The sequence below is a fragment of the Salmo salar genome, chromosome ssa11, assembly GCF_905237065.1.
Source record: "Salmo salar chromosome ssa11, Ssal_v3.1, whole genome shotgun sequence".
In the NCBI taxonomy this organism is placed as follows: Eukaryota; Metazoa; Chordata; class Actinopteri; order Salmoniformes; family Salmonidae; genus Salmo; species Salmo salar.
In genome coordinates, this window is record NC_059452.1 from 43,606,761 (window position 1) to 43,632,720 (window position 25,960).

The window sequence follows — 25,960 nt, forward strand, 5'->3', positions numbered from 1 at the left end:
ACGTGGGTGCCTGTTTGTATATGTGTATGGTATGCTCCTCAGTATAGGGGCATGCAGGCTTGAGTCAGTCTTCCTGCTTCCTGTATTGTGATTTCTGCTCCACTAGATTAGTGGGCAGTTATCACTCAAATAATGAGGTCATGGGCCAATAGTTTGACGAGGTAACTTCAACCAACTCTACAGTCTCAGGAAGTATGATGCACACTACGTCATAACTTGTTTACAAATTAATGTTGATTTTCTATGAGCTCACAAGTGTTCTACCACTTTAATAATGAAACATATTTGGAATGTAAGTTAGAGTATTGTTGACTTTTCTTTTGTTAAAACTAGTCATTTATGTTAAGGCCCACAGGAAATGTTGAATTAAACCTGAATTTGTCCCACAGCTATTTGAGTATCAGTTTAAACCCTCCAACAGGAATGAAAGCCACACGCTGTAAGATGTGTTTACCATCAGAGTGTATCCACCGACGTGAACACAGGAATAATATTCCCAGTGCCATTTCAACACCTTTTCAAAAAGTAAATATAGCATTTGATTATATCCTATGATTATATACTACAGATAATATCCGTAGTGACATTCCACTAGACTAGAGCCACATTACACCATGAATCAGATCAGATATTATCATATCTGTAGTGACATTCCACTAGACTAGAGCCACATTACACCATGAATCAGATCAGATATTATCATATCTGTAGTGACATTCCACTAGACTAGAGCCACATTACACCATGAATCAGATCAGATATTATCATATCTGTAGTGACATTCCACTAGACTAGAGCCACATTACACCATGAATCAGATCAGATATTATCATATCTGTAGTGACATTCCACTAGACTAGAGCCACATTACACCATGAATCAGATCAGATATTATCATATCTGTAGTGACATTCCACTAGACTAGAGCCACATTACACCATGAATCATATGATTACAACATGTCTACAAATCACAAAGAAGAATGCTGTAATGCATCCAAACTGTAAACATATACAATTTGCCATCTGTAATAGGTTGTGAAATAAGATTTCCAAGAACCAAATAAATGTCAGAGAATAAGTGATTCTTAAAAGCTGAGTACTTTATCACAGACATACATATAGAATAGTGCCTGCACACTCATGGAAAAAAATAAATGATGACAAATCAACAGACAGGTTGGAGAGTTTGGCCAACCTGTTCAACAGTGCCTCATAAGATGTGATCCACTTACAGTCGCTAACATAGTTACTTACCAGAGGCGTGTCTTGTCGCTCTGTCATGGCTGTGGTCTAATGTGCAGTCAGCTTCCCTCCAGTCACCGATCTCTGCTCTGGGGCAAGTGACACCAGGTGAGCCCTTGGGGACTCCAGGAAGCAGCAGGCAGGTAAGCCACACCCTGGCCTACCTCTGACCAATCACAGTCTCCAATGAGCTCCATTATATTTGCATCATTATCTGCACCACCAGTGCACCTGTACAGGAGTCCCGTCAGAACAATGTGATACACAGGGCTACACTACAGGGGATTATTCAATGGGCATGTCACGTCCTGACCAGTAGAGGGTGTAGTTGGGTCAGGACGTGGCATGTTTGTGTTGGTTAAATGTTGGGTGGATGATTGGGACTTCCAATTGAAGGCAGGTGTGTATAGTTGCCTTTGATTGGAAGTCCTATATAGGTGTGTGTGTTTTTCTTTGGGGTTGTGGGTGGTTGTTTTTTGCACTGCGTTTCTAGCCTGCAGAACTGTAGCTGTTGTTACTTTGTTTGAATTGTTAAGTGGATGCTTTACTCCTTTATTTTAATTAAAGATGAGTATTCACGTACCTGCTGCGCCTTGGTCCATTTCTACAGAAGACAACCGTTACAGGGCAGAATACAACAACTGATATAATACAACTGATAACTGATATAATACAACAACTGATAACTGATATGATACAACAACTGATAACTGATATAATACAACAACTGATATAATACAACAACTGATATAATACAACAACTGATATAATACAACAACTGATATAATACAACAACTGATAACTGATATAATACAACAACTGATAACTGATATGATACAACAACTGATAACTGATATAATACAACAACGGATAACTGATATAATACAACAACTGATAACTGATATAATACAACAACTGATAACTGATATAATACAACAACTGATATGATACAACAACTGATAACTGATATAATACAACAATGGATAACTGATATAATACAATAACTGATATAATACAACAACTGATAACTGATATAATACAACAACTGATAACTGATATAATACAACAACTGATAACTGATATAATACAACAACTGATAACTGATATAATACAACAACTGATAACTGATATGATACAACAACTGATAACTGATATGATACAACAACTGATAACTGATATGATACAACAACTGATAACTGATATAATAGAACAACTGACAACTGATATAATACAACAACTGATAACTGATATAATACAACAACTGATAACTGATATAATACAACAACTGATATGATACAACAACTGATAACTGATATAATACAACAACGGATAACTGATGTAATACAACAACTGATAACTGATATAATACAACAACTGATAACTGATATAATAGAACAACTGACAACTGATATAATACAACAACTGATAACTGATATAATACAACAACTGATAACTGATGTAATACAACAACTGATAACTGATATGATACAACAACTGATAACTGATATAATACAACAACTGATAACTGATATGATACAACAACTGATAACTGATATGATACAACAACTGATAACTGATATGATACAACAACTGATAACTGATATGATGCAACAACTGATATGATACAACAACTGATATAATGCAACAACTGATATGATACAACAACTGATAACTGATATAATACAACAACTGATAACTGGTATAATACAATAACTGATAACTGATATGATACAACAACTGATAACTGATATAATACAACAACTGATAACTGATATAATACAACAACTGATAACTGATAGAATACAACAACTGATAACTGATATAATAGAACAACTGATAACTGATATGATACAACAACTGATAACTGATATAATAGAACAACTGACAACTGATATAATACAACAACTGATAACTGATATAATACAACAACTGATAACTGATGTAATACAACAACTGATAACTGATATAATACAACAACTAATAACTGATATAATACAACAACTGATAACTGATATAATACAACAACTGATAACTGGTATAATACAATAACTGATAACTGATATGATACAACAACTGATAACTGATATAATACAACAACTGATAACTGGTATAATACAATAACTGATATAATACAACAACTGATAACTGATATGATACAACAACTGATTACTGATATAATGCAACAACTGATATAATGCAACAACTGATAACTGAAATGATACAATAACTGATAACTGATATAATACAAGTGATTACTGATATAATACAACAACTGATTACTGATATAATACAATAACTGATATAATACAACAACTGACAACTGATATAATACAACAATTGTTAACTGATATAATACAATAACTGATGTAATACAACAACTGACAACTGATATAATACAACAACTGACAACTGATAAGATACAACAACTGATATAATACAATAACTGATATAATGCAACAACTAACAACTGAAATGATACAATAGCTGATAACTGATATAATACAAGTGATTACTGATATAATACAACAACTGTTAACTGATATAATACAATAACTGATATAATACAACAACTGACAACTGATATAATACAACAACTGACAACTGATATAATACAACAACTGATAACTGGTATAATACAATAACTGATATAATACAACAACTGATAGCTGATATAATACAATAACTGATAACTGATATAACACAACAACTGATAAGTGATATAACACAACAACTGATAACTGATATAATACAATAACTGATAACTGATATAACACAACAACTGATAAGTGATATAACACAACAACTGATAAGTGATATAATACAAAAACTGATTACTGATATAATACAATAACTGATATAATACAACAACTGATAGCTGATATAATACAATAACTGATAACTGATATAATACAATAATTGATATAATACAACTGATATGATACAATAACTGATAACTGATCAAGACAAAGGAGATGATTGTTGACTACAGGAAAAGGAGGACCGAGCATGCCCCCATTCTCATCGACGGGGCTGTAGTGGAGCAGGTTGAGAGCTTCAAGTTCCTTGGCGTCCACATCACCAACAAACTAACATGGTTCAAGCACCCCAAGACAGTTCTGAAGAGGGCACGACAAAACCTATTCACCCTTAGGAGACTGAAAAGATTTGGCATGGGTCCTCAGATCCTCAAAAAGGTTTTACAACTGCACCATCGGGAGCATCCTGACTGGTTGCATCACTGCCTGGTATGGCAACTGCTAGGCCTCCGACCGCAAGGCACTACAGAGGGTAGTGCGTACAGCCCAGTACATCAAGCTTCCTGCCATCCAGGACCTCTATATCAGGAGGTGTCAGAGGAAGACCCTAAAAATGGTCAAAGACTCCAGCCACCCCAGTCATAGACTGTTCTCTCTGCTATCGCATGGCAAGCATACCGGATCGCCAAGTCTAGGTCCAAGAGGCTTCTAAACAGCCTCTACACCCAAGCCATAAGACTCCTGAACATCTAATCAAATGGCTACCCAGACTATCCCCCCCATGCTGCTGCTACTCTCTGTTTATTATCTATGCATAGTCACTTCAATAACTCTACCTGCATGTACCGCACATTGACTCTGTACCGGTACCCCTATATATAGCCCCGCTATTGTTATTTACTGCTGCTCTTTAATTATTTGTTATTCTTATCTCGTACTTTTTTCTTAGGTATTTTCTTAACTACATTGTTGGTTAAGGGCTTGTAAGTAAGCATTTCACTGTAAGGTCTACACCTGTTGTATTAGGCGCATGTGACAAATACATTTTGATTTGAACACTGGGTTAGATTGTGGATGCTATAATACTTGCCACTGGGGGTCAGTATATCACCATAAAGTTACAAATAAACAGTTCAAGGGTGGTCTAATGTGGTCTTGGGTTGGTTTTAATGAAACGAAGGACATTTTATTTATATTGAACATTTTAACTTGTATACAGGTAGACCAGAGAAGCCACATCCTTTTTGATTGGCAGATGAGTGGCAACCCTGATTAGAAGCACCTGCTGCTCATCAGTTGCTCACCTGTGTTCCCTATAAATGCTGTTTTGAATGGAAAAACATTGTACAGAAAAGTCTGTGTATGCGATCACTGATGCAGTGAAAATAATAATATTAACAATAATAATAATAATAATAGTAACTATTATTAAGTAAGCGACATCGTTTTGAATGCGGACCCATTACACATTTTTGCTTATCTGAATTTACGGGTTTTACGCACGACCCAAACTTCTGTGAGAGCCTGACGGTCCCCTTTTGATAGGCCACGACACCACACAATTTCCAGGATGAATCCACCCAAGTTATCAATAGATATTTCTTTCTCCAAATAGTCCGTCAACTTGGATAGGCTGAAACGACTAAAGTAATTAATTGAGATTAATTGAGATTGTTTAAATTGGTAGCTGGGGGAAAGACACAACAATGTAGCATACATTTGGACTTTATGCTCATTTTATTAATGCAGGGACACCCCCTGCGCATTACTCGCACTGTCGATATGTAAATGAACTAATCCATTCAACAGCATAAGCATATTTCCGATATGAGACCAATGTGTGGGCTTTCCGACTGAATAGGCCTTAAGAGACCCTTAAACCCAGACTTGGACCACACACACCCTCCACCGACTAGCAGACAGGGGAAGCGAACATTTTTAGGGATTGCTATGCAACGTAGTTAGCCACTGGTTTAGATCTTATCTGTCGGAAAGATATCAGTTTGTCTCTGTGGATGGTTTGTCCTCTGACAAATCAACTGTACATTTCGGTGTTTCTCACATTTATGCTTATCTTAATTTACGGACCAACCAAAAACTGTGAGAGCCTGACGGTCCCCTTTTGATTGGCCACGACACCACACAATTTTCAGCTTGAATCCATCCACGTTTCCAATATATATTTCTTTCTCCAAATTCTCCTTCAACTTGGATAGACTGAAACGCCTAAAGTAATTAAACAGAGTGTAATAACCTGTATATTGATAAGCATATCCTCGTCTATTTCATTTGAACATACTTCAAATAACCTCTATAATGTTCTGAAACCTATTAGCTGTCTACCTGTTCCACTGAGGATATGACACATTTTCGAAGCAAAGTTGTCTTTGTTAAAAGGTAAAGGCCAACACGGTTTAAAACCTTTTAAAATAGCCGCATTTATTAAAGGCTGGCATCAATCCGTATCGCGGAAATATTGCATGAGATCTGCATTGAAATGTAAAGGCAATTTCCGATTGAGCCGATATAGACAGCGTTTACAGTTAATGCCATCTCCGCTCATTCCTTTTACATTTTAGTCCAGCTATAACGCGGATCTTCCGCGATTTCGACGATACAGATTGAATCCAGCCCTAAACAGCAGAAATACGTAGGCTACAATCACTCCTGCAGTGCAGAAGGCTAAGTCATTCAACTTCCAAAAGTGAACCTCATTTGGTGCCATTCCAAATACCCACCCAATTAGAGTACTATTTTAATGTTATGTTTATTTTTATTGCAACAATAACAATATTACACATCAATACATGGACATTCCTGTGAATACAATGAAACAATAAAATAATAGAACACCAGGCGAATCCCCCCCCCCAAAAAAGAATAATTCAGGACATCATTTATATGCGACAAGGCAATGAGACATTAAAAGACATTCAGAGACATGACTCCATTTACATTTGTGAATATAGTATTTGGCCAAGAGAATAATAATGTTAATAAAATAGTTATGATCGGAATTACAAGGATAAGCATAATGCCGTTTAACATCATCAAAGGTAAACATAGGTAATTCTGTAGATTTTATACACAACCATTCATGAATTTCAATCCATAGTTCACTAGAATGGCAGCATGAAACAAATAAATGCTGTATAGATTCTGAATCAGAGGAACATAAAACACAAGGCATTTTGTCAAAATTGAATCTTTTGTGCAAGAAATTCTTAACGGGATAAAGGGAAGAACATATTTTAAAATGTGTTTCTTTAACTTTGGGGATAACCGGCCAATTAAGGTAAAAGGTAGTCGCTTTTGACCATAGCATGGGGGTCGGTCACTTCCATAGCAATATATTGAGTTATAATCACCAAAAATGACTTCATTAACTGCCGATCATATCCACTTATTGTTGAATTTTTTTATCCAAAAGATTCCAGTCATTATTTGTAAACTTGGACAACCTCACATAACAAAGTGCACTTAATAAGTCCAAGTAAAGGAAGTGGAATTGCTTTGCAAACCTTCATATATTCTCTCTGAGTAATATTAACCTGAAGTTGACCAATGAACTGATCAAACGGCAAAAACTCCTAATTAGACTACAATCACGCCATTTAAAAGGTGAAAGGGGCGTGTTTTCACGCTAATGGACAACCAATAATCAAGACCGGGCAATATATAGTCGGTATCCTCGGGCCTTTAAATAGCCTACCTCCGCTCACAAAATGTCAGTGATCGCAGCAGAAGTTAGAGGTAACATCCATTTTCTATTTCTTCAAGACTGGACATATTGTTGGACGTCATGACAAACGTTCAGACGCCAACTGGTTTGGCGAGCCCGGTGGCACAGAGAGCAACTCTTCCCCGTCGCCATTCAAGCGTTTGTCGGAACTTATTTGGACCCATCGACCATGACGCGCTGAACCGCGAGTTGAAGGCGACGCTGAGGGAAATCTCTGAGCAAGACCAGCGTCGATGGAATTTCCACTTCGAGACAGACACACCAATTCCCGGGATTTATGAATGGGAAGGAATGTCAGCGGAGTCGATGCCTGCCTTCTACCAGGAGTCAGAAGTTGGCGCACGCAGGTAAGCCAAGCACTAGCGGTTCTGGGGGGTTATTTTCAACTTGTGTGATCTTTATAGGTGCGCATCGGCCATACATTTTATCTATAATTTCTCTTCATATGACAAGGATTAAAATGGATTTGCCAGTAGATCGTCCACTTGGTTAATGATGGCCACTAACTAGGATATTGTCATGTTCAGTCCAATCAAAGCTACTGTACATTTAATTTTATCTGTGGCCGTTGACATTGAGCCGCCTTGGAAGGGCACTTAGAATTATATTACATGTCAGGACCCAAAGGGCTGAAATTTGATGTCTATCCTTACTAGCCACTTAAACTTGGCGATGTACTGTCCCCATGCGTGACAGAACACTGAGCCAATCATGGCGCAATGTTCCTATTTTCTGCTGGCTTGCCGCACCACTGCAGAAAGCACTGAACTAGGCTGAAACTCATGCATTTTGGCGCTGCCTTACTCAAGACATACCTTGTCTGTATGGGCTTTAACTCAATTATATATTTTTGTTACGTTTGCAAACTGATGTGACGCATATTAATGCAAAAATAACATGCAAGCCCCCAGTTTTTTGGGGGTTAAAAATGTGGGTCTCCCTCCCAAATAGACCCTAGGTTGTGGATGCTTTACTGACGCCCAGTGGCAACTATATCACCATAACGTCACAAACAGCTCGGGGGTGGTCTCATGTTGGCTCTGCTGGAACATGGTAAACCCACTTTATGAACAATATATTTATATTGGAAATTAATTAGCCACACTAGTTGTCTGTAACTTGTATACAGGTAGACCAGAAGCCCCATTTTTAATTTGCAGATGAGTGGCAACCCTAATTAGAAGCACCTGCTGCTCACCTGTGTTCAGAATTCTGATTTTACACAGGCCCTTAAGGAGTTGAAGGGGTTTGTTCTCAAGTAACCAACGTGGCATTTTGAGGAATAATTTTATAACATGTTCCCTGAACTAAACTGGAAAATACGTTAGAACCCTCTTATACATTTAACCCGTATTTAAATGGTGGAAGATGTTTTTCGTAAATCCAGAGCCTGTCTGGATCATCTGTCTGTACAATAATCAAATGGATTACATGAAGAGAAGCCTACTTCAGCATGTTTCCGTTTTTTTTTTCTTCCAGAAAGCTTTTCATTTTGTAAATGGTAATCTTTTAGCCTGTAGTTTGAAGACGGGGGTTGATGCAATCCAGTCTCTTCACAAAGTACCAGTTGCGTTTTAATGAGTATCGTACAGATTGGTTTCCCACACCCTCGGGTGTAAACAAAGAGACGCCTTATCACGGACTGTTTGCTTTGTTTATAAATGATTTGGTAAAGTGAAATATTGGAGTGCTAAGTATCTTTATTTGCTGGTATTATTTTGATGGCAGGACAAGAACTGCGGAAGATGTAATCTGCAGTCAAATTGGTTTATAAAATGACAACTCATGATAACCAGACAAACACAGATAATGCATTTTAGAAGACCAGCTACGGAGTGTTTTGGTGTGAACGTTCTTCAGTTTACTAACATTTTATAAATATTTCTAAACATATTACCTTTCTATACGCAACGTCTGCCCTGGCCGACTCGGCAAGTAGAGCTCTGTGGGAGTTATAGGAAAAACACAAGATCTTGGTTATGCTACGTATTCCAAACTGTATCACATGCGTGTCCTGTTCTGGACTATGCTGCAGGAGTGTGGGGTGCTAAGAGGCATTTTAAAAACGACCATGTTCAGAGCAGTACGTTACTTTTTAGGTCTCCAAGTTTGCACCTGTACTTGCAATAACTGGGGACATGGGCTGGGAACCAGGTGAGACTTTGGATTAGACTGTTGGTTATGCCAACTGCCAGAATGGCTAGCGGTTTCAGTGGGCTCTAACCATAGGCCCCCTATGCCTGGGCAACATGTCTGAACATCTGCACGAATCTAAATTTAAGGGAGACATAGATATTAGTAAACAACTGATGCAATATGAAGACAATGGGTGGAGATTAATCATGAACCTGTTTTACGGGTGAATTCTTTAAGATATTATGTATGACCTTCCTAAAAGCTGTGCACAGATGGGGATTATGCCTCTGCGTATTATGCCTCTGCGTACAGGTCGGTATTGTGGTGAAGCGGAAAGACGATGTCACTATTGTGACCTTGAAATGGAGAATTAAACTCATTTGATCCTCTATTGTCCTTTTCTACAACGATACATGCTTGCTCTTATTCCAGACAGCACATCAGATATACCCTGGTGTAACTGATGTGAAATGGCTGGTTAGTTAGCGGTGGTGCGCGAATAGCGTTTCAATCAGTGACGTCACCCGCTCTGAGACCTGAAGTGGTTGTTCCCCTTGCGTTGCAAGAGCTGCGGCTTTTGTGGCGCGATGGGTAACGATGCTTCGTTGGGTGTCAGTTGTTGATCTGCGCAGAGGGTCCCTGGTTCAAGCCCAGGTTGGGGCGAGGAAAGGGACGGAAGCTACGCTGGCACTATCTATGTTGAGTGATTAGGAGAAATTGAAATTTATTTTGTCCCTTATTTCCGGATATTTAGATAAAGCCTGGAATGAAAAGGCTACCTTTAATTAAATTGTAAAAAGATTTAGCTTCTGTGTATATAGGCTTGTCTGCCATATGAATAGTCGTTGTGCCAGACTGGATCCTAGTGACATGTTTTCTCTCTATGGTGTATATTTTACTGCTCCAGGGTTGTAATTATTGGTTGGCTAACCTTATATTATGTATGGTTTATTTTTCACTCTGTGATGCGCAATGCAGAGCACACCGGAAGAAATCATTTAATTACCATAGTGAATCATTAAACCACCTGCAAAAGTGAACCACATTAGGCGGCATCCTCGGTCCTTTAAAAGCCTACCTACATCCACAGAAGGTCAGTCGCAGTTGACGTTAGAAACAGCCCAGTGTGACGCAATTTCCTATTTCTTCAAGACTGGACATATAACTGGATGTCTTGACAAACTTTCTGCCACCAACTGGTTTGGAGAGCCCGGTTGCACAGAACAACTGTTTCGCCATACCAGCTTTTGTCGGAACTTATCTGGAACCATCGACCTTATACCAGGAGTCGACAATCTGGTGGTATGAGAGGTCAGGTTGTGACGTCCAAAAGACTATAGCGCAGAGGTTCACTCATGTGCGTGGTTGTTGCCTCAACCAAACCCCTCTATCAGACTGCACTTTGTTCCATCGAAGTAGTAACTCTAACCCAACACTATGTATTCGGAGTAAGGACATCTTATGAACGTGCAGTCAACGTTACTCAAATTATAGGTAGGTCTATACAGTGGCGACTTTTAGCGTCTACATTTCGGTGGGGCAAACCATGTTCTGTTAGGCCGTCATTGAAAATAGGAATTCTTAACTGACTTGCCTAGTTAAATAATGGTACAAACTATGGCAAGGCAAGGATGCGCGATTAACAGGTAATCTAATTCTGATTAAGACAATGAGCATGTGAAGATTAACTTTGTTCAGCAGTTTTGAAATGTACAATGACAGAATTCAGAACGTGGGCTTTAAAAAAAATAAAAATATATAAGCCTGTACACCAAGTCAGACCCATAGGATGAAGGGGGCATATACAGCGAACAATGAAAGCTCTTACAATATTCGATGACAGTTATCTAAAATGGGCTGTAGGTTACATGTGCACCACCAAGTTAAAACAGTAGGCTAATATGGGAGGGGGAGGGACCAAATCTACAGTATACATACCTCCCTGGCATATGACATAACTTATGCAGCATACAATACATTTTTGGACTCACTGCAATGCTCACTTGAACAGGAAGGTGGTCTTTGTGGGCAAATTGTCATTTAACTTTGTCAGTCTGGAATTCTCTGGATTTATGGTGCTTTCTAGATAACTTGGGGGGTTTGAAACCAGGTTGATTTGTCAGCGCTCTAGACTTGGAACTCCGAGGTTGATTTTGAACCCTCATTCATTTTCCCAGTCGGCACTTGTTTTCCCCCCCCAGTTCCCAATTTTATTGAACCTCTTCTGAAACTTTTTATTTTTTAAAAGCTTGGAGAAGAGACCCTTAAACCCAGACTTTGACCCCACACCCTCTGCCAACTAGCTGGCAGCTTTGCAGGTCAGCCACTGACTCCTTCCAAACCACTCATTGTTGAAATTGCAATTTCCAACTTGTATTGTTTATGGCCGATGACCTTGAGGCTTCTTGGATTGGAATATCTACTGTAACTATGGCAACACCCAAGGGGGCATGAACTTTCTAGCTCTCTCTGTAGTTATTTAACAGAACAGGTGAGGCTCAACTGCCCCACCTGCCCTGAATTACTAGTTGCCACTAACACGAACTCTTAATGAGCAACTTGTTTTAATGACTTGCCAACTAGTTTATTAATTCGACCACTTAAAAATATATTTTTTTTAAACCAGCACAATTTAAGCCGTACATGCACATGGATAAAACAAAGTCTGGCACTTATTTCCATTGTGGTCCTCTTGAGACAAGATGGCTAGACAAGATCGAACACAGTATGGCAGTGAAATCATAAAACATAACTACATAACGATGTTCTTGTATTGACTATGAATTGAAGGCTAACCGTTTTACACTTCTTCCCTGCAGATTTGTTCCCAATGAGGAGAAGAAATGAGATGACTAGCCCCCAGCACAATTCTTCACTCAATTCCCCTTGAACGCCACGCAAAGAGGGAACCGTTCGATTAACCACGTTGACAAATGCTACCATCTGCCGCTTCTGCAGTTTATATTTTCATCTCGGACAAAAGATGGAGTAACCCTCCCAAATAAGGCAACATTTATTTAAAAAACTAATTCAACTAACTTGTGTTAATTTATTACGTGTCTGAGATTGTTTTAAATGATATCTGTGAAAGACGATTTATTTGCAATTCTGCTCACTGTATTGATTAGTGAGCCCTCAATGATACTTAAGGCTAATTTGCTACGTAGGTCATCTGCCTCTTTTGCATTTTTCGGTCGGACAAAAGATGTTAACCCACAAATGTTGGCCTAGGTTTTTTGCCGAAGTAACAATGTCTAATTGTATTTAAAATATTTTATTTTATTTCAACTAACTTATGTTTTAATTCAACTAAGTTTTCTGCGATTGTTTAAATGGTAGCTGGGGAAACTTATTAAAACAATGTAGTTTTCATTTTGACTTTCCGCTTATTTTATTGCATTCGTGAGCCCTCAAATGGCAACGAGGTGAACAGGGACACCACCTGCCCATGCACACACTAGAGAAACAATAAGAGCAGCAGTCGTTCCATTTGACAGCACTTGAAGAGTGCCTCAAATTGTAGCAGTTGACCTATAGACTAGCCCTCCTACTATGGATGACTGTTATGAGATCTGCCTCCATTATGGCTCGTTGGTAATCCCACGAGCTATAATTTACTGCTCATAATTCCGCACGGAGATGCAGATGCTATTACCCTCACTGTCGATATGCAAATCAACTAATCCATTCAACATGTAAGCATATTTCCGATATGAGACAAATGTGGGGGTTTTCTGACTACCTTAACAGGTTAACGCTAATAGCGTTTCAATCGGTGACGTCACCCGCTCTGAGACTTGAAGTAGGGTTGCCCCTTGCAACGGCTTTTGTGGCGCGATGGGTAACGATGCTTCGTGGGGTGTCAGTTGTTGATGTGTGCAAGGGTCCCTGGTTCGAGCCCAGGTTGGGGCGAAGAGAGGGACGGAACCTACACTGTTACATCAGCACCCCTTTATCCACACACATTACAACCAACTACATTTTACATTTACATTTATCAATACACATTGCAACCAACTATATCACACTGTCAGCACCCCTTTATCCATACACATTACAACCAACTATATCACTGTCGGCACCCCTTTATCAATACACATTACAACCAACTATATCACACTGTCAGCACCCCTTTATCAATACACATTACAACCAACTATATCACACTGTCAGCACCCCTTTATCAATACACATTACAACCAACTATATCACACTGTCAGCACCCCTTTATCAATACACATTACAACCAACTATATCACACTGTCGGCACCCCTTTATCAATACACATTACAACCAACTATATCACACTGTCAGCACCCCTTTATCCATACACATTACAACCAACTATATCACACTGTCAGCACCCCTTTATCCATACACATTACAACCAACTACATCACACTGTCAGCACCCCTTTATCAATACACATTACAACCAACTATATCACACTGTCAGCACCCCTTTATCAATACACATTACAACCAACTATATCACACTGTCAGCACCCCTTTATCCATACACATTACAACCAACTACATCACACTGTCGGCACCCCTTTATCCATACACATTACAACCAACTATATCACACTGTCAGCACCCCTTTATCCATACACATTACAACCAACTATATCACACTGTCGGCACCCCTTTATCAATACACATTACAACCAACTATATCACACTGTCGGCACCCCTTTATCCACACACATTACAAGCAACTATATCACACTGTCAGCACCCCTTTATCCACACAGATTACAACCAACTATATTCAAAGGCAAATGTAACTGCTGCATTATGTTCCCTAATAAGACAGCTCTGATAAGGATGTGAATGAAATGAGACAGATGGACAGGGAGAGGAGGAGAGGTTAACCTCATTGGCTGTGATGTTGAATACCAGAAAAGTTGGTCCATGTAACTGAAAGGAGTAGTTGACTTTTATTTTTCTTCTCAATCGCTGGATGCCACTCACCTCAGGGCTGAGGGTTGGCTGTAAAATGAGATTAGACTGCTGCATTTAACCTATATTCTTCCCTAGACTGAGCTGAGGGTTGGCTGTCAGATGAGATTAAACTGCTGGAAAAGAACCATAAAAGATTTGTCTCCTACTGGCAGCGATTAAGAATTTGCATCTGAGTCAACATTACTTGACAGTGCTCATTTGCCTGGGATGCCTGGTAAAAGATGATCATCAGAAATGGGTAGAGATTCGAGGCACATGCCTGCACAGCAAAAACAAGCAGCTTCAGTATTTGGCCACTCAGTAAAATGGATTTGGATCATGGCCAGTCGTTTGGGCAGGTTATGGGAAAAGAGCCAACTAATTTAATCCTCTACTGCACACATTTAGGTTTTTCACCTCCCAAAAAATATTTCATCTTTTTTTTGTGAAGATTTTATGCCCCCAAATGTGTTTTGTTGCCTCAGGGCAACGCAGTGCCATAAGGGTGGATTTATTAAGGGGAAAATAATAGAACAAAGGCCCTCTTTTTCATAAGAAAATACAAGTTAGTCATAAACTGGTATTTCACTGCTTCTCAAACCTGATTCTGGGGTGGTCTTCCTCTGTCACTGTCCTTCATCTCACTGTCCTCACTCTGGGTCTGTATGATCCTAACTGCTCTATGAAGCTCCGTCCATAGAATGTCTGTCAGTGGATATGTTGGAAAGAATATTGACCAATGCTATCATTGGAGGGGGGGGGGAGAATGGAGAGGGAATACATGGGTGCCTGTTTGTATATGTGTACGGTATGCTCCTCAGTATAGGGGCATGCAGGCTTGAGTCAGTCTTCCTGCTTCCTGTATTGTGATTTCTGCTCCACTAGATTAGTGGGCAGTTATCTCTCAAATAATGAGGTCATGGGCCAATAGTTTGACAAGGTAACTTCAACCAACTCTAGTGTTCTACCACTTTAATAATGAAACATATTTGGAATGTTAGAGTATTGTTGACTTTTCTTTTGTTAAAACTAGTCATTTATGTTAAGGCCCACAGGAAATGTTGAATTAAACCTGAATTTGTCCCACAGCTATTTGAGTATCAGTTTAAACCCTCCAACAGGAATGAAAGCCACACGCTGTAAGATGTGTTTACCATCAGAGTGGGTCTACCGACGTGAACACAGGAATAATATTCCCAGTTGCATTTCAAGACCTTTTCAAAAAGTAAATATATGTCTCGTCCTGACCAGTAAAAGGGGTTATTTTGTCATTGTAGTTTGGTCAGGGCGTGGCAGGGGGTGTGTGTTTTGGGGTTTAGGTTCTATGTTATCTAGTTTTCTATTTCTGATGGGTTTTTGGCAATGACCTCCAATTAGAGGCAGCTGGTTGTCGTTGCCTCTAATTGGAGGCCATATTTAGTTGTTTGTTTCACTTGTGTTTTGTGGGTGGTTATTTTCTGTATAGCCTGTGAGCCTTATGGAACTGTTTTCGTCGTTTGTTTATTTTGTTTAAGTGTTTTCATCTAATAAATTAAGATGAGCACTTTACCCGCTGCGCTTTGGTCCAATCCTTATGACGCCCGTGACAATATAGCACTTGATTATATTCTATGATTATATACTACAGATAATATCCGTAGTGACATTCCACTAGACTAGAGCCACATTACACCATGAATCATATGATTACAACATGTCTACAAATCACAAAGAAGAATGCTGTAATGCATCCAAACTGTAAACATATACAATTTGCCATCTGTAATAGGTTGTGAAATAAGATTTCCAAGAACCAAATAAATGTCAGAGAATAAGTGATTCTTAAAAGCTGAGTACTTTATCACAGACATACATATAGAATAGTGCCTGCACACTCATGGAAAAAAATAAATGATGACAAATCAACAGACAGGTTGGAGAGTTTGGCCAACCTGTTCAACAGTGCCTCATAAGATGTGATCCACTTACAGTCGCTAACATAGTTACTTACCAGAGGCGTGTCTTGTCGCTCTGTCATGGCTGTGGTCTAATGTGCAGTCAGCTTCCCTCCAGTCACCGATCTCTGCTCTGGGGCAAGTGACACCAGGTGAGCCCTTGGGGACTCCAGGAAGCAGCAGGCAGGTAAGCCACACCCTGGCCTTCCTCTGACCAATCAGTCTCCAATGAGCTCCATTATCTTTTCATCATTAACTGCACCACCAGTGCTGTCTACATACCACCATAGACCGAGGCTGGCACTAAGACAGCACTCAATGAGCTGTATTCCGCCATAAGCAAACAGGAAACCGCTCACTCCTAGTGGCCGGGGACTTTAACGCAGGGAAACTTAAATCGGTCTTACCAAATTTCTATCAGCATGTTAAATGTGCAACCAGAGGGAAAAAAACTCTGGACCACCTTTACTCCACACATAGATGCATACAAAACACTCCCTCCATTTGGCAAATCTGACCATAATTATATCCTTCTGATTCCTGCTTACAAGCAAAAATTAAAGCAGAAAGCACCAGTGACTCAATAAATAAATAAAAAAAAGTGGTCAGACGAAGCAGATACTAAGCTACAGGACTGTTTTGCTAGCACAGACTGGAATATGTTCCGGGACTCCTCCGATGGCATTGAGTACACCGCATCAGTCATTAGCTTCATCAATAAGTGCATTGATGATGTCGTCCCCACAGTGACTGTACGTACATACCCCAACCAGAAGCCATGGATTACATGCAACATCCGCACTGAGCTGAAGGCTAGAGCTGCTCCTTTCAAGGAGCGGACCTCTAAGAAATCCCGCTATGCCCTCCGAACCATCAAACAGGTAAAGCGTCAATACAGGACTAGGATTGAATCACACTACACCGGCTCTGACGCTCGTCGGATGTGACAGGGCTTGCAAACCATTACAGACTACAAATGAAAGCACAGCTGCCCAGTGACACGAGCCTACCAGACGAGCTAAACTACTTCAATACTCGCTTCAAGACAACACTGAAACGTATGAGAGCACCAGCTGTTCCAGAAGACCGTGATCACGCTCTCCGCAGCCAATGTAGGACCTTTATACAGGTCAACATTTACAAGGACGAAGGGCCAGACAGATTACCAGGACATGTACTGCGAGCATGCGCTGACCAACTGGCAAGTGTCTTCACTGACATTTTCAACCTCTCCCTGTCCGAGTCTGTAATAAAAACATGTTTTAATCACACCACCATAGTCCCTGTGCCCAAGAACACTAAGGTAACCTGCCTAAATGACTACCGACCCTTAACACTCACGTCTGTAGCCATGAAGTGCTTTGAAAGGCTGGTCATGGCTCACATCAATACCATTATCCCAGAAACCCTAGACCCACTCCAATTTGCATCCCACCCTAACAGATCCACAGATGATGCAATCTCTATTGCACTTCACACTACCCTTTCCCACCTGGACAAAAGGAACACCTACAGCTGAATTTGGCAGTTTACATACACCTTAGTCAAATACATTTAAACTCAGTTTTTCACAATTCCAGACATTTTATCCTAGTTAAAATTCCCTGTCTTAGGTCAGTTAGGATCACCACTTTATTATAAGAATGTAAAATGTCAGAATAATAGTTGAGAATGATTTATTTCAGCTTTTATTTCTTTCATCACATTCCCAGTGGGTCAGAAGTTTACATACACTCAATTAGTATTTGGTAGTATTGTTTAACTTGGGTCAAACGTTTCGGGTAGCCTTCCACAAGCTTCCCACAATAAGTTGGGTGAATTTTGGCCCATTCTTCCTGACAGAGCTGGTGTAACTGAGTCTGTTTTGTAGGACTCCTTGCTCGCTCGCACACACTTTTTCAGTTTTTCCCACAAATTTTCTATGGGATTGAGGTCAGGGCTTTGTGACGGCCACTCCAATACCTTGACTTTGTTGTCCTTAAGCCATTTCGCCACAACTTTGGAAGTATGCTTGGGGTCATTGTCCATTTGGAAGACCCATTTGCGACCAAGCTTTAACTTCCTGACTGATGTCTTGATGTTGCTTCAGTATATCCACACAGTTTTCCTCCCTTATGATGCCATCTATTTTGTGAAGTACACCAGTCCCTCCTGCAGAAAAGCACCCCCACATCATGATGCTGCCACCCCCGTGCTTCACGGATGGGATGGTGTTCTTCGGCTTGCAAGCGTCCCCCTTTTTCCTCCAAACATAACGATGGTCATTATGGCCAAACAGTTCTGTTTTTGTTTCATCAGACCAGAGGACATTTCTCCAAAAATTGATCTTTGTCCCCATGTGCAGTTGCAAACCTTAGTCTGGCTTTTTATGGCGGTTTTGGAGCAGTGGCTTTTTCCTTGTTGAGCGGCCTTTCAGGTTATGTCGATATAGGACTCGTTTTTACTGTGGATAGAGATACTTTTGTACCTGTTTCCTCCAGCATCTTCACAAGGTTCTTTGCTGTTGTTCTGAATTGATTTGCACTTTTTGCACCACAGTACTTTCATCTCTACGAGACAGAACGCGTCTCCTTCCTGAGCGGTATGACGGCTGCGTGGTCCCATGGTGTTTATACTTGCGTATTGTTTGTACAGATGAACATGGTACCTTCAGGCATTTGGAAATTGCTCCCAAGGATGAACCAGACTTGTGGTCTACAATTCTTTTCCTGAGGTCTTGGCTGATTTTTCCCATGATTTCAAGCAAAGAGGCACTGCGTTTGAAGGTAGGCCTTGAAATACATCCACAGGTACACCTCCAATTGACTCAAATTATGTCAATTAGCCTATCAGAAGCTTCTAAAACCATGACATTTTCTGGAATTTTCCAAGCTGTTGAAAGGCACAATCAACTTAGTGTATGTAAACTTCTGACCCACTGGAATTGTGATACAGTGAATGAAATAATGTCTGTAAACAATTGTTGGAAAAATTACTTGTCACGCACAAAGATGTCTTAACCGACTTGCCAAAACTATAGTTTAACAAGAAATTTGTGGAGTGGTTGAAAAGCGAGTTTTAATAACTCCAACCTAAGTGTATGTCAACTTCCGTCTTCAACTGTATGTGAGAATGCTATTCATTGACTACAGCTCAGCGTTCAACACCATAGTGCCCTCCAAGCTCATCAATAAGCTAAGGTCCCTGGGACTAAACACTTCCCTCTGCAACTGAATCCTGGACTTCCTGACGGGCTGCCCCCAGGTGGTAAGGGTAGGTAACACATCCGCCACGCTGATCCTCCACACAGGGGCCCCTCAGGGGTGCATGCTCAGTCCCCTCCTGTACTCCCTATTCACTCATGACTGCACGGCCAGGCACAACTCCAACACCATCATTAAGTTTGCCGATGAGACAACAGTGGTAGGCCTGATCACAGACAATGACGGGACAGCCTATAGGGAGGAGGTCAGAGACCTGGCCGTGTTTGCCAGGACAACAACCTCTCCCTCAACATGATCAAGACAAAGGAAATGATTGTGGACTACAGGAAAAGGAAGACCGAGCATGCCCCCATTCTCAATGACGGGGCTGCAGTGGAGCAGGTTGAGAGCTGTGTCCACATTACCAACAAACTAACATGGTCCAAGCACACCAAGACAGTCGTGAAGAGGGCACGACAAAACCTATTCCCCCTCAGGAGACTGAAAAGATTTGACATGGGTCCTCAGATCCTCAAAAGGTTCTACAGCTGCACCATCGAGAGCATCCTGACTGGTTGCAACACTGCCTGGTATGGCAACTGCTAGGCCTTCCACCGCAAGGCACTACAGAGGGTAGTGCGTACAGCCCAGTACATCAAGCTTCCTGCCATCCAGGACCTCTATATCAGGCTGTGTCAAAGGCCCTAAAAATTGTCAGACTCCAGCCACCCTAGACAGACTGTTCTCTCTGCTACTGCACTGCAAGTAGTACCGGAGCACCAAGTCTAGGTCCAAGAGGCTACTAAACAGCTTCTACCCCCAAGCCATAAGACTCCTGAGCATCTAATCAAATGGCTACTCAGACTATTTGCATTGCACCTCGCCCCCCTCTTTTACACCGCTGCTACTCTGTTATTATCTATGCATAGTCACTTTAATAACTCTACCTAGATGTTCATATTACCTCGACTAACCTGTGCCGCCGCACATTGACTCTGTACCGGTACTCCCTGTATATAGTCTCGCTATTGTTATTTTACTGCTGCTCTTTAACTTTTTTACTTTAATTTCTTATTCATATATATTTTATTAACTGCATTGTTTAGGGGCTCGTAAGTAAGCATTTCACTAAGGTCTACACCTGTTATATTCAGTGCATTTGACTAATAAAATGATTTCATTTAATACAACTGAACTGATAATACAATAACTGATATGACAACAGAGAATGCGACAACTGAAATGATACGATGCAACCAGCGGATAACGGATACGATGCAACCAGCGGATAACGGATACGATGCAACCGAACGGATAACGGATACGATGCAACCGAACGGATAACGGATACGATGCAACCGAACGGATAACGGATACGATGCAACCGAACGGATAACGGATACGATGCAACCGAACGGATAACGGATACGATGCAACCGAACGGATACGATGCAACCGAACGGATACGATGCAACCGAACGGATACGATGCAACCGAACGGATACGATGCAACCGAACGGATACGATGCAACCGAACGGATACGATGCAACCGAACGGATACAATAACTGATATAATACAATAAAGGATAACTGATATGATACAATAACGGATATGATACAATAACTGATATAATACAATAAAGGATAACTGATATAATACAACTGATATAATACAATAACGGATATAATACAATAACGGATATAATACAATAACGGATATAATACAAATAATACAATAACGGATATAATACAATAACGGATATAATACAATAACGGATATAATACAATAACTGATATAATACAATCAAGGATAACTGATATAATACAATAACTGATTTAATACAACTGATGTCACTTAAAGCTAAGGAGATTCCCTGGTCTACATGGGAATCATATCTGTTCTTCACAATGTATTTCTATGTTATTGTAAAATTGCCTTCACCTGAATAAGCCCCTGTGCCTCCCAAATAGGACAGACAATAGGTTAGATTGTGGATGCTATAATACTTGCCACTGGGGGTCAGTATATCACCATAAAGTTACAAATAAACAGCTCAAGGGTGGTCTAATGTGGTCTTGGGTTGGTTTTAATGAAACGAAGGACATTTAATTTATATTGAACATTTTAACTTGTATACAGGTAGACCAGAGAAGCCACATCCTTTTTGATTGGCAGATGAGTGGCAACCCTGATTAGAAGCACCTGCTGCTCATCAGTTGCTCACCTGTGTTCCCTATAAATGCTGTTTTGAATGGAAAAGGTTTCTACCTGCACACTGAAGAAGGCTGCAAAGCAGAAACGTGTGTCTTCACCAGGCCTGGACAACTCCAGTCCTCTGGGCCTGATTTGGTGTCACACTTTTCCCCCAGTCCCAGCTAACACACCTGACTCCAATAGTCAACTCATCTTGATCTTCAGTAAAAAATACAATTAGTTTAAATCAGGTGTTTCTAGGGATGGGCAAAAAGTGACACCAATCAGACCCTGAGGACTAGAATTGCCTAGGCCTGGTCTACGCTATCCATGATAAAGTGAAAATAATAACAAATGAATTTATGCAGACCCATCACACATTTTTGCTTATCTGAATTTACGGATTTTACGCACAAACCAAACTTCTGGGAGAGCCTGAAGGTCCCCTTTTGATTGGCCACGATACCACACAATTTTCAGCTTGAACCCATCCAAGTTTTCAATTCATATTACTTTCTCCAAATTGTCCTTCAGCTTGGATAGGCTGAAACGCTTAAAGTAATTAATAAACAGAGCGTAATAAATACTGGTAATAACCAGTATATTGATAAGCATATCCTCGTCTATTTCATTTGAACATGCTCCAAATAACCTCTAATGTTCTGAAACCCATTGGCTGTCTACCTGTTCCACTGAGGATATGACACATTTTCGAAGCAAAGTTGTCTTTGTTAAAAGGTAAAGGCCAACACGGTTTAAAACCTTTTAAAATAGCCGCATTTATTAAAGGCTGGAATCAATCCGTATCGCGGAAATATTGCATGAGATCTGCATTGAAATGTAAAGGCAATTTCCGATTGAGCCGATATAGACAGCGTTTACAGTTAATGCTGTCTCCGCTCATTCCTTTTACATTTCAATCCAGCTATGAGACTACTCAGACAAAGCAGGCCACCCGCCATAAGGGGTTCCCGAGTGGCGCAGCGGTCTAAGGCACTGCGTCTCAGTCCCTGGTTCGAATCCAGGCTGTATCACATCCGGCCGTGATTGGAAGTCCCATAGGGCTGCGCACAATTGCCCCAGCGCCGTCTGGGTTTGGCCGGGGTAGGCCTTCATTGTAAATACGAATTTGTTCTTAACTGACTTGCCTGGTTAAATAAAAGTTAAATAAAAAAAATGCAGGGTTTACCGTGACTTCAGTCTCTGCTGATTGGCTTTAAATTTAAATCCAGCTATAACGCGGAACTTCCACAATTTCGACGTGGAGGCTACAATCCCTCCTGTAGCGCAGAAAGGTTAAATCATCAAACCCCTCGCAAGGAGGCAAAAAGTCAACCTCAGTTGGCGCCATTCCAAACACCCCCCAGCAACCTGGGGAGGAAGACAGGGCGTGAATAAACCAAGGGCCAACCAATAAGCAAGACCGGACATTATATAGGCGGCATCCTCGGGTCTTTAAATAGCCTACCTATATCCACATAATATCAGTAGTCCCAGTTGAAGTTACATTGTAGTTAGGAAAAACAACCCAGTGTGAATACATTTTGTATTTCTTCAAGACTGGACATATTGCTGGACGTCATGACAAACTTTCAGACACCAACTGGTTTGGAGAGCTCGGTGGCACAGAGAACAACTCTTCCCCGTCGTCATACAAGCGTTTGTCGGAACTTATTTGGACCCATCGACCATGACGAGCTGAGCCTCGAGTTGAAGGCGAAGCTGAAGGAAATCTCTGAACGAGACCAGCGTCGATGGAATTTCCACTTCGAGACAGACACACCAATTCCCGGGAGTTACGAATGGGAAGGGATGTCAGCGGACTCGACACCTGCCTTCTACCAGGAGTCGACGAAAGTTGGAGGCATGAGGGTTCAGGTTGTGACATCAAACACAGACTATACCGCAGAGGTTGTCACTGGTAATGTGCGTGGTTGTTCCCCTCTATCAGACTGCGAACAGGCTGCACTTTGTTCCAACGAAGTTAACCAAGAGAATTGGTCCAATTCCCCCAATACGAGGAAATGTATCTCCAAATCAACACCGTGTATTCGGCATAAGAGGTCGAGGACAACATCTTATGAACGTGCAGTCAACGTTACTCAAATTACAGGTAGTTATACTTTTTCTTGGTAACGCTATATAACTCCTTAATAAGCAACTCGTTTTAATGGCTTGCCGAATACATAACGTTGATGTTCTCGTATGATTGACTCTAATATGAATTAAAGACTAACCGTTCTACATTTCTTCCCCGCAGATTTTTTCCCAAAGAGGAGGAGATCAACGTCAGAGATGAAGAGCACCCAGCCCAATTCTTCCCTCTCAATTCCCTTTGAACAAACGCCACGCAAAGCTCAAATAATTCGATAAACAACGTGGACAAATCATACCATTGCCTATGTGGAAAATTAGGCTATCTGCCTTTTTTGTTATTATTATTATTGTCTGTCTTGGGACAAAAAAAAGATGGAGTAACCATCCAAAATATGTTGGCCTATGTTTATGCCGAAGTAGCAATATCTTGTTTTGTCTATTTAAAATATTGTTTAATTTATTTTATTTAAGTTTCAACTGTATTTAATGTGTTTAATTCAACTAAGGTTTCTGAGATATTGTTTGTCTGTTGAATTGTATCCGTGAAAAATACTATTAAAACTTTTTGGTTTACATTTTGCTGACGTTCTGCTCATTTTATTATTGAATTAGTAAGACCTCACAACGACCATCAGTGTGCTAACGAGGTGAACAGGGACACCACCTGCCCATGCACACCCCTCACACACTAGAGAAACAATAAGAGCAGCAGTCGTTCCATTTGACAGCACTTGAAGAGTGCCTCAACAAATTGTAGCAGCAGTAGGCCTATAGACTAGCCCTACACTGAATGAATATGTTATGTCCATGGGCATTGTTCAAGAAAAAAATCAGTCTGCATTGTGCCTTTTTGGTAGATATACCAATCACGAGCTTTCACTTGCTGTGCGTAATTCCGCATGGACGCATGGCGTGCGCACATAGAACACGCAGACACACTAACTAATTACCATCGCAGATGCTATTACCCTCACTGTCGATATGCAAATCAACTAATCCATTCAACATGTAAGCATATTTCCGATATGAGACCAATGTGGGGGTTTTCTGACTACCTTAACAGGTCATTGGGGAAGATCTCTCTGATTTGTGCCTTAACACCCAATACATCTGTATAGTACTAGACCAAACAATGTAACACGTAATCAAGACTTGCACATGATTGTCGTTCCTTTTCAAATTCTGTGTTAACACCAAGTGCTTTCGCTTTCAATAATATCAGGCTATGAAGATGGCCAACCGCTAATGGCAGGTGCACACTATTTGACTTAGCTTTTCTAAAGAAAATACGTCTGGTGTATAAAAATAAACAAGTTTAGAAATGCAATACATTTAAAAATCTTAACCTATGTCTAACGGTAGAGATGATTTAATATGTCAACTTTGAAATTGTTGACCTAACGGTCCCTATAAAATAGACATGAATACATAAACCACAATGACATGTATCAGATTTGGTCTGGTTCTAGTGGGAGAATAAAGTATAAACTAATAGCTGTTTTATTGTGAGAATAAGGAGTAAGCGTGACTATATGGTAATGTGCATGCATATACTTAAGTCAATAGTGACTGCAATAGCAATCGTGTAAAAACAGGGAGTAACAGATTCATGAGCGATGCGCGCATATAAATTATGCAGTGGGAGGATGAGAGATTTGCAGTACAATTTAAGGTTCGCACGTCTCAAGGATTGGCCATACAGCAGGAAAAGAACAATACCCTAAAGAA

General features: G+C 40.3%; 2 protein-coding genes and 1 long non-coding RNA gene across 3 annotated transcripts in view; 2 read left to right on the forward strand and 1 right to left on the reverse strand.

Annotated features, from left to right (window-relative positions):
- Positions 1 to 1,580, reverse strand: part of LOC106594958 (transient receptor potential cation channel subfamily M member 5) — a 44,075-nt gene extending 42,495 nt beyond the window's left edge. Inside the window, exon 1 of the mRNA XM_045689597.1 lies at positions 1,257 to 1,580. Coding sequence (XP_045545553.1) covers positions 1,257 to 1,283 — 27 coding nt within the window. The 5' untranslated portion in view covers positions 1,284 to 1,580. The remainder of the gene's footprint in view (positions 1 to 1,256) is intronic.
- Positions 1,581 to 7,742: 6,162 nt separating this feature from the next.
- LOC106562863 (uncharacterized) lies at positions 7,743 to 13,250 on the forward strand. Its single transcript, XR_006757581.1, has 2 exons — positions 7,743 to 8,089; positions 12,698 to 13,250. It is a non-coding gene; the product is annotated as an uncharacterized lncRNA (long non-coding RNA).
- Positions 13,251 to 23,362: 10,112 nt separating this feature from the next.
- Positions 23,363 to 24,810, forward strand: LOC106562696 (cyclin-dependent kinase inhibitor 1B). Its single transcript, XM_014127679.2, has 2 exons — positions 23,363 to 24,248; positions 24,396 to 24,810. Exons 1-2 carry the CDS (start codon positions 23,717 to 23,719, stop codon positions 24,506 to 24,508), a joined length of 645 nt encoding a protein of 214 aa, XP_013983154.1. The 5' UTR covers positions 23,363 to 23,716; the 3' UTR covers positions 24,509 to 24,810.
- The last annotated feature ends 1,150 nt before the right edge of the window (positions 24,811 to 25,960 follow it).

Bases quoted from the DNA above. Each gene is read 5' to 3' on its own strand.
- LOC106562696 (XM_014127679.2), top strand. From the start codon at position 23,717: ATGACAAACTTTCAGACACCAACTGGTTTGGAGAGCTCGGTGGCACAG. The intron at 24,249-24,395 runs GTAGTTATACTT...TCTTCCCCGCAG, and splicing joins CAACGTTACTCAAATTACAG to ATTTTTTCCCAAAGAGGAGG.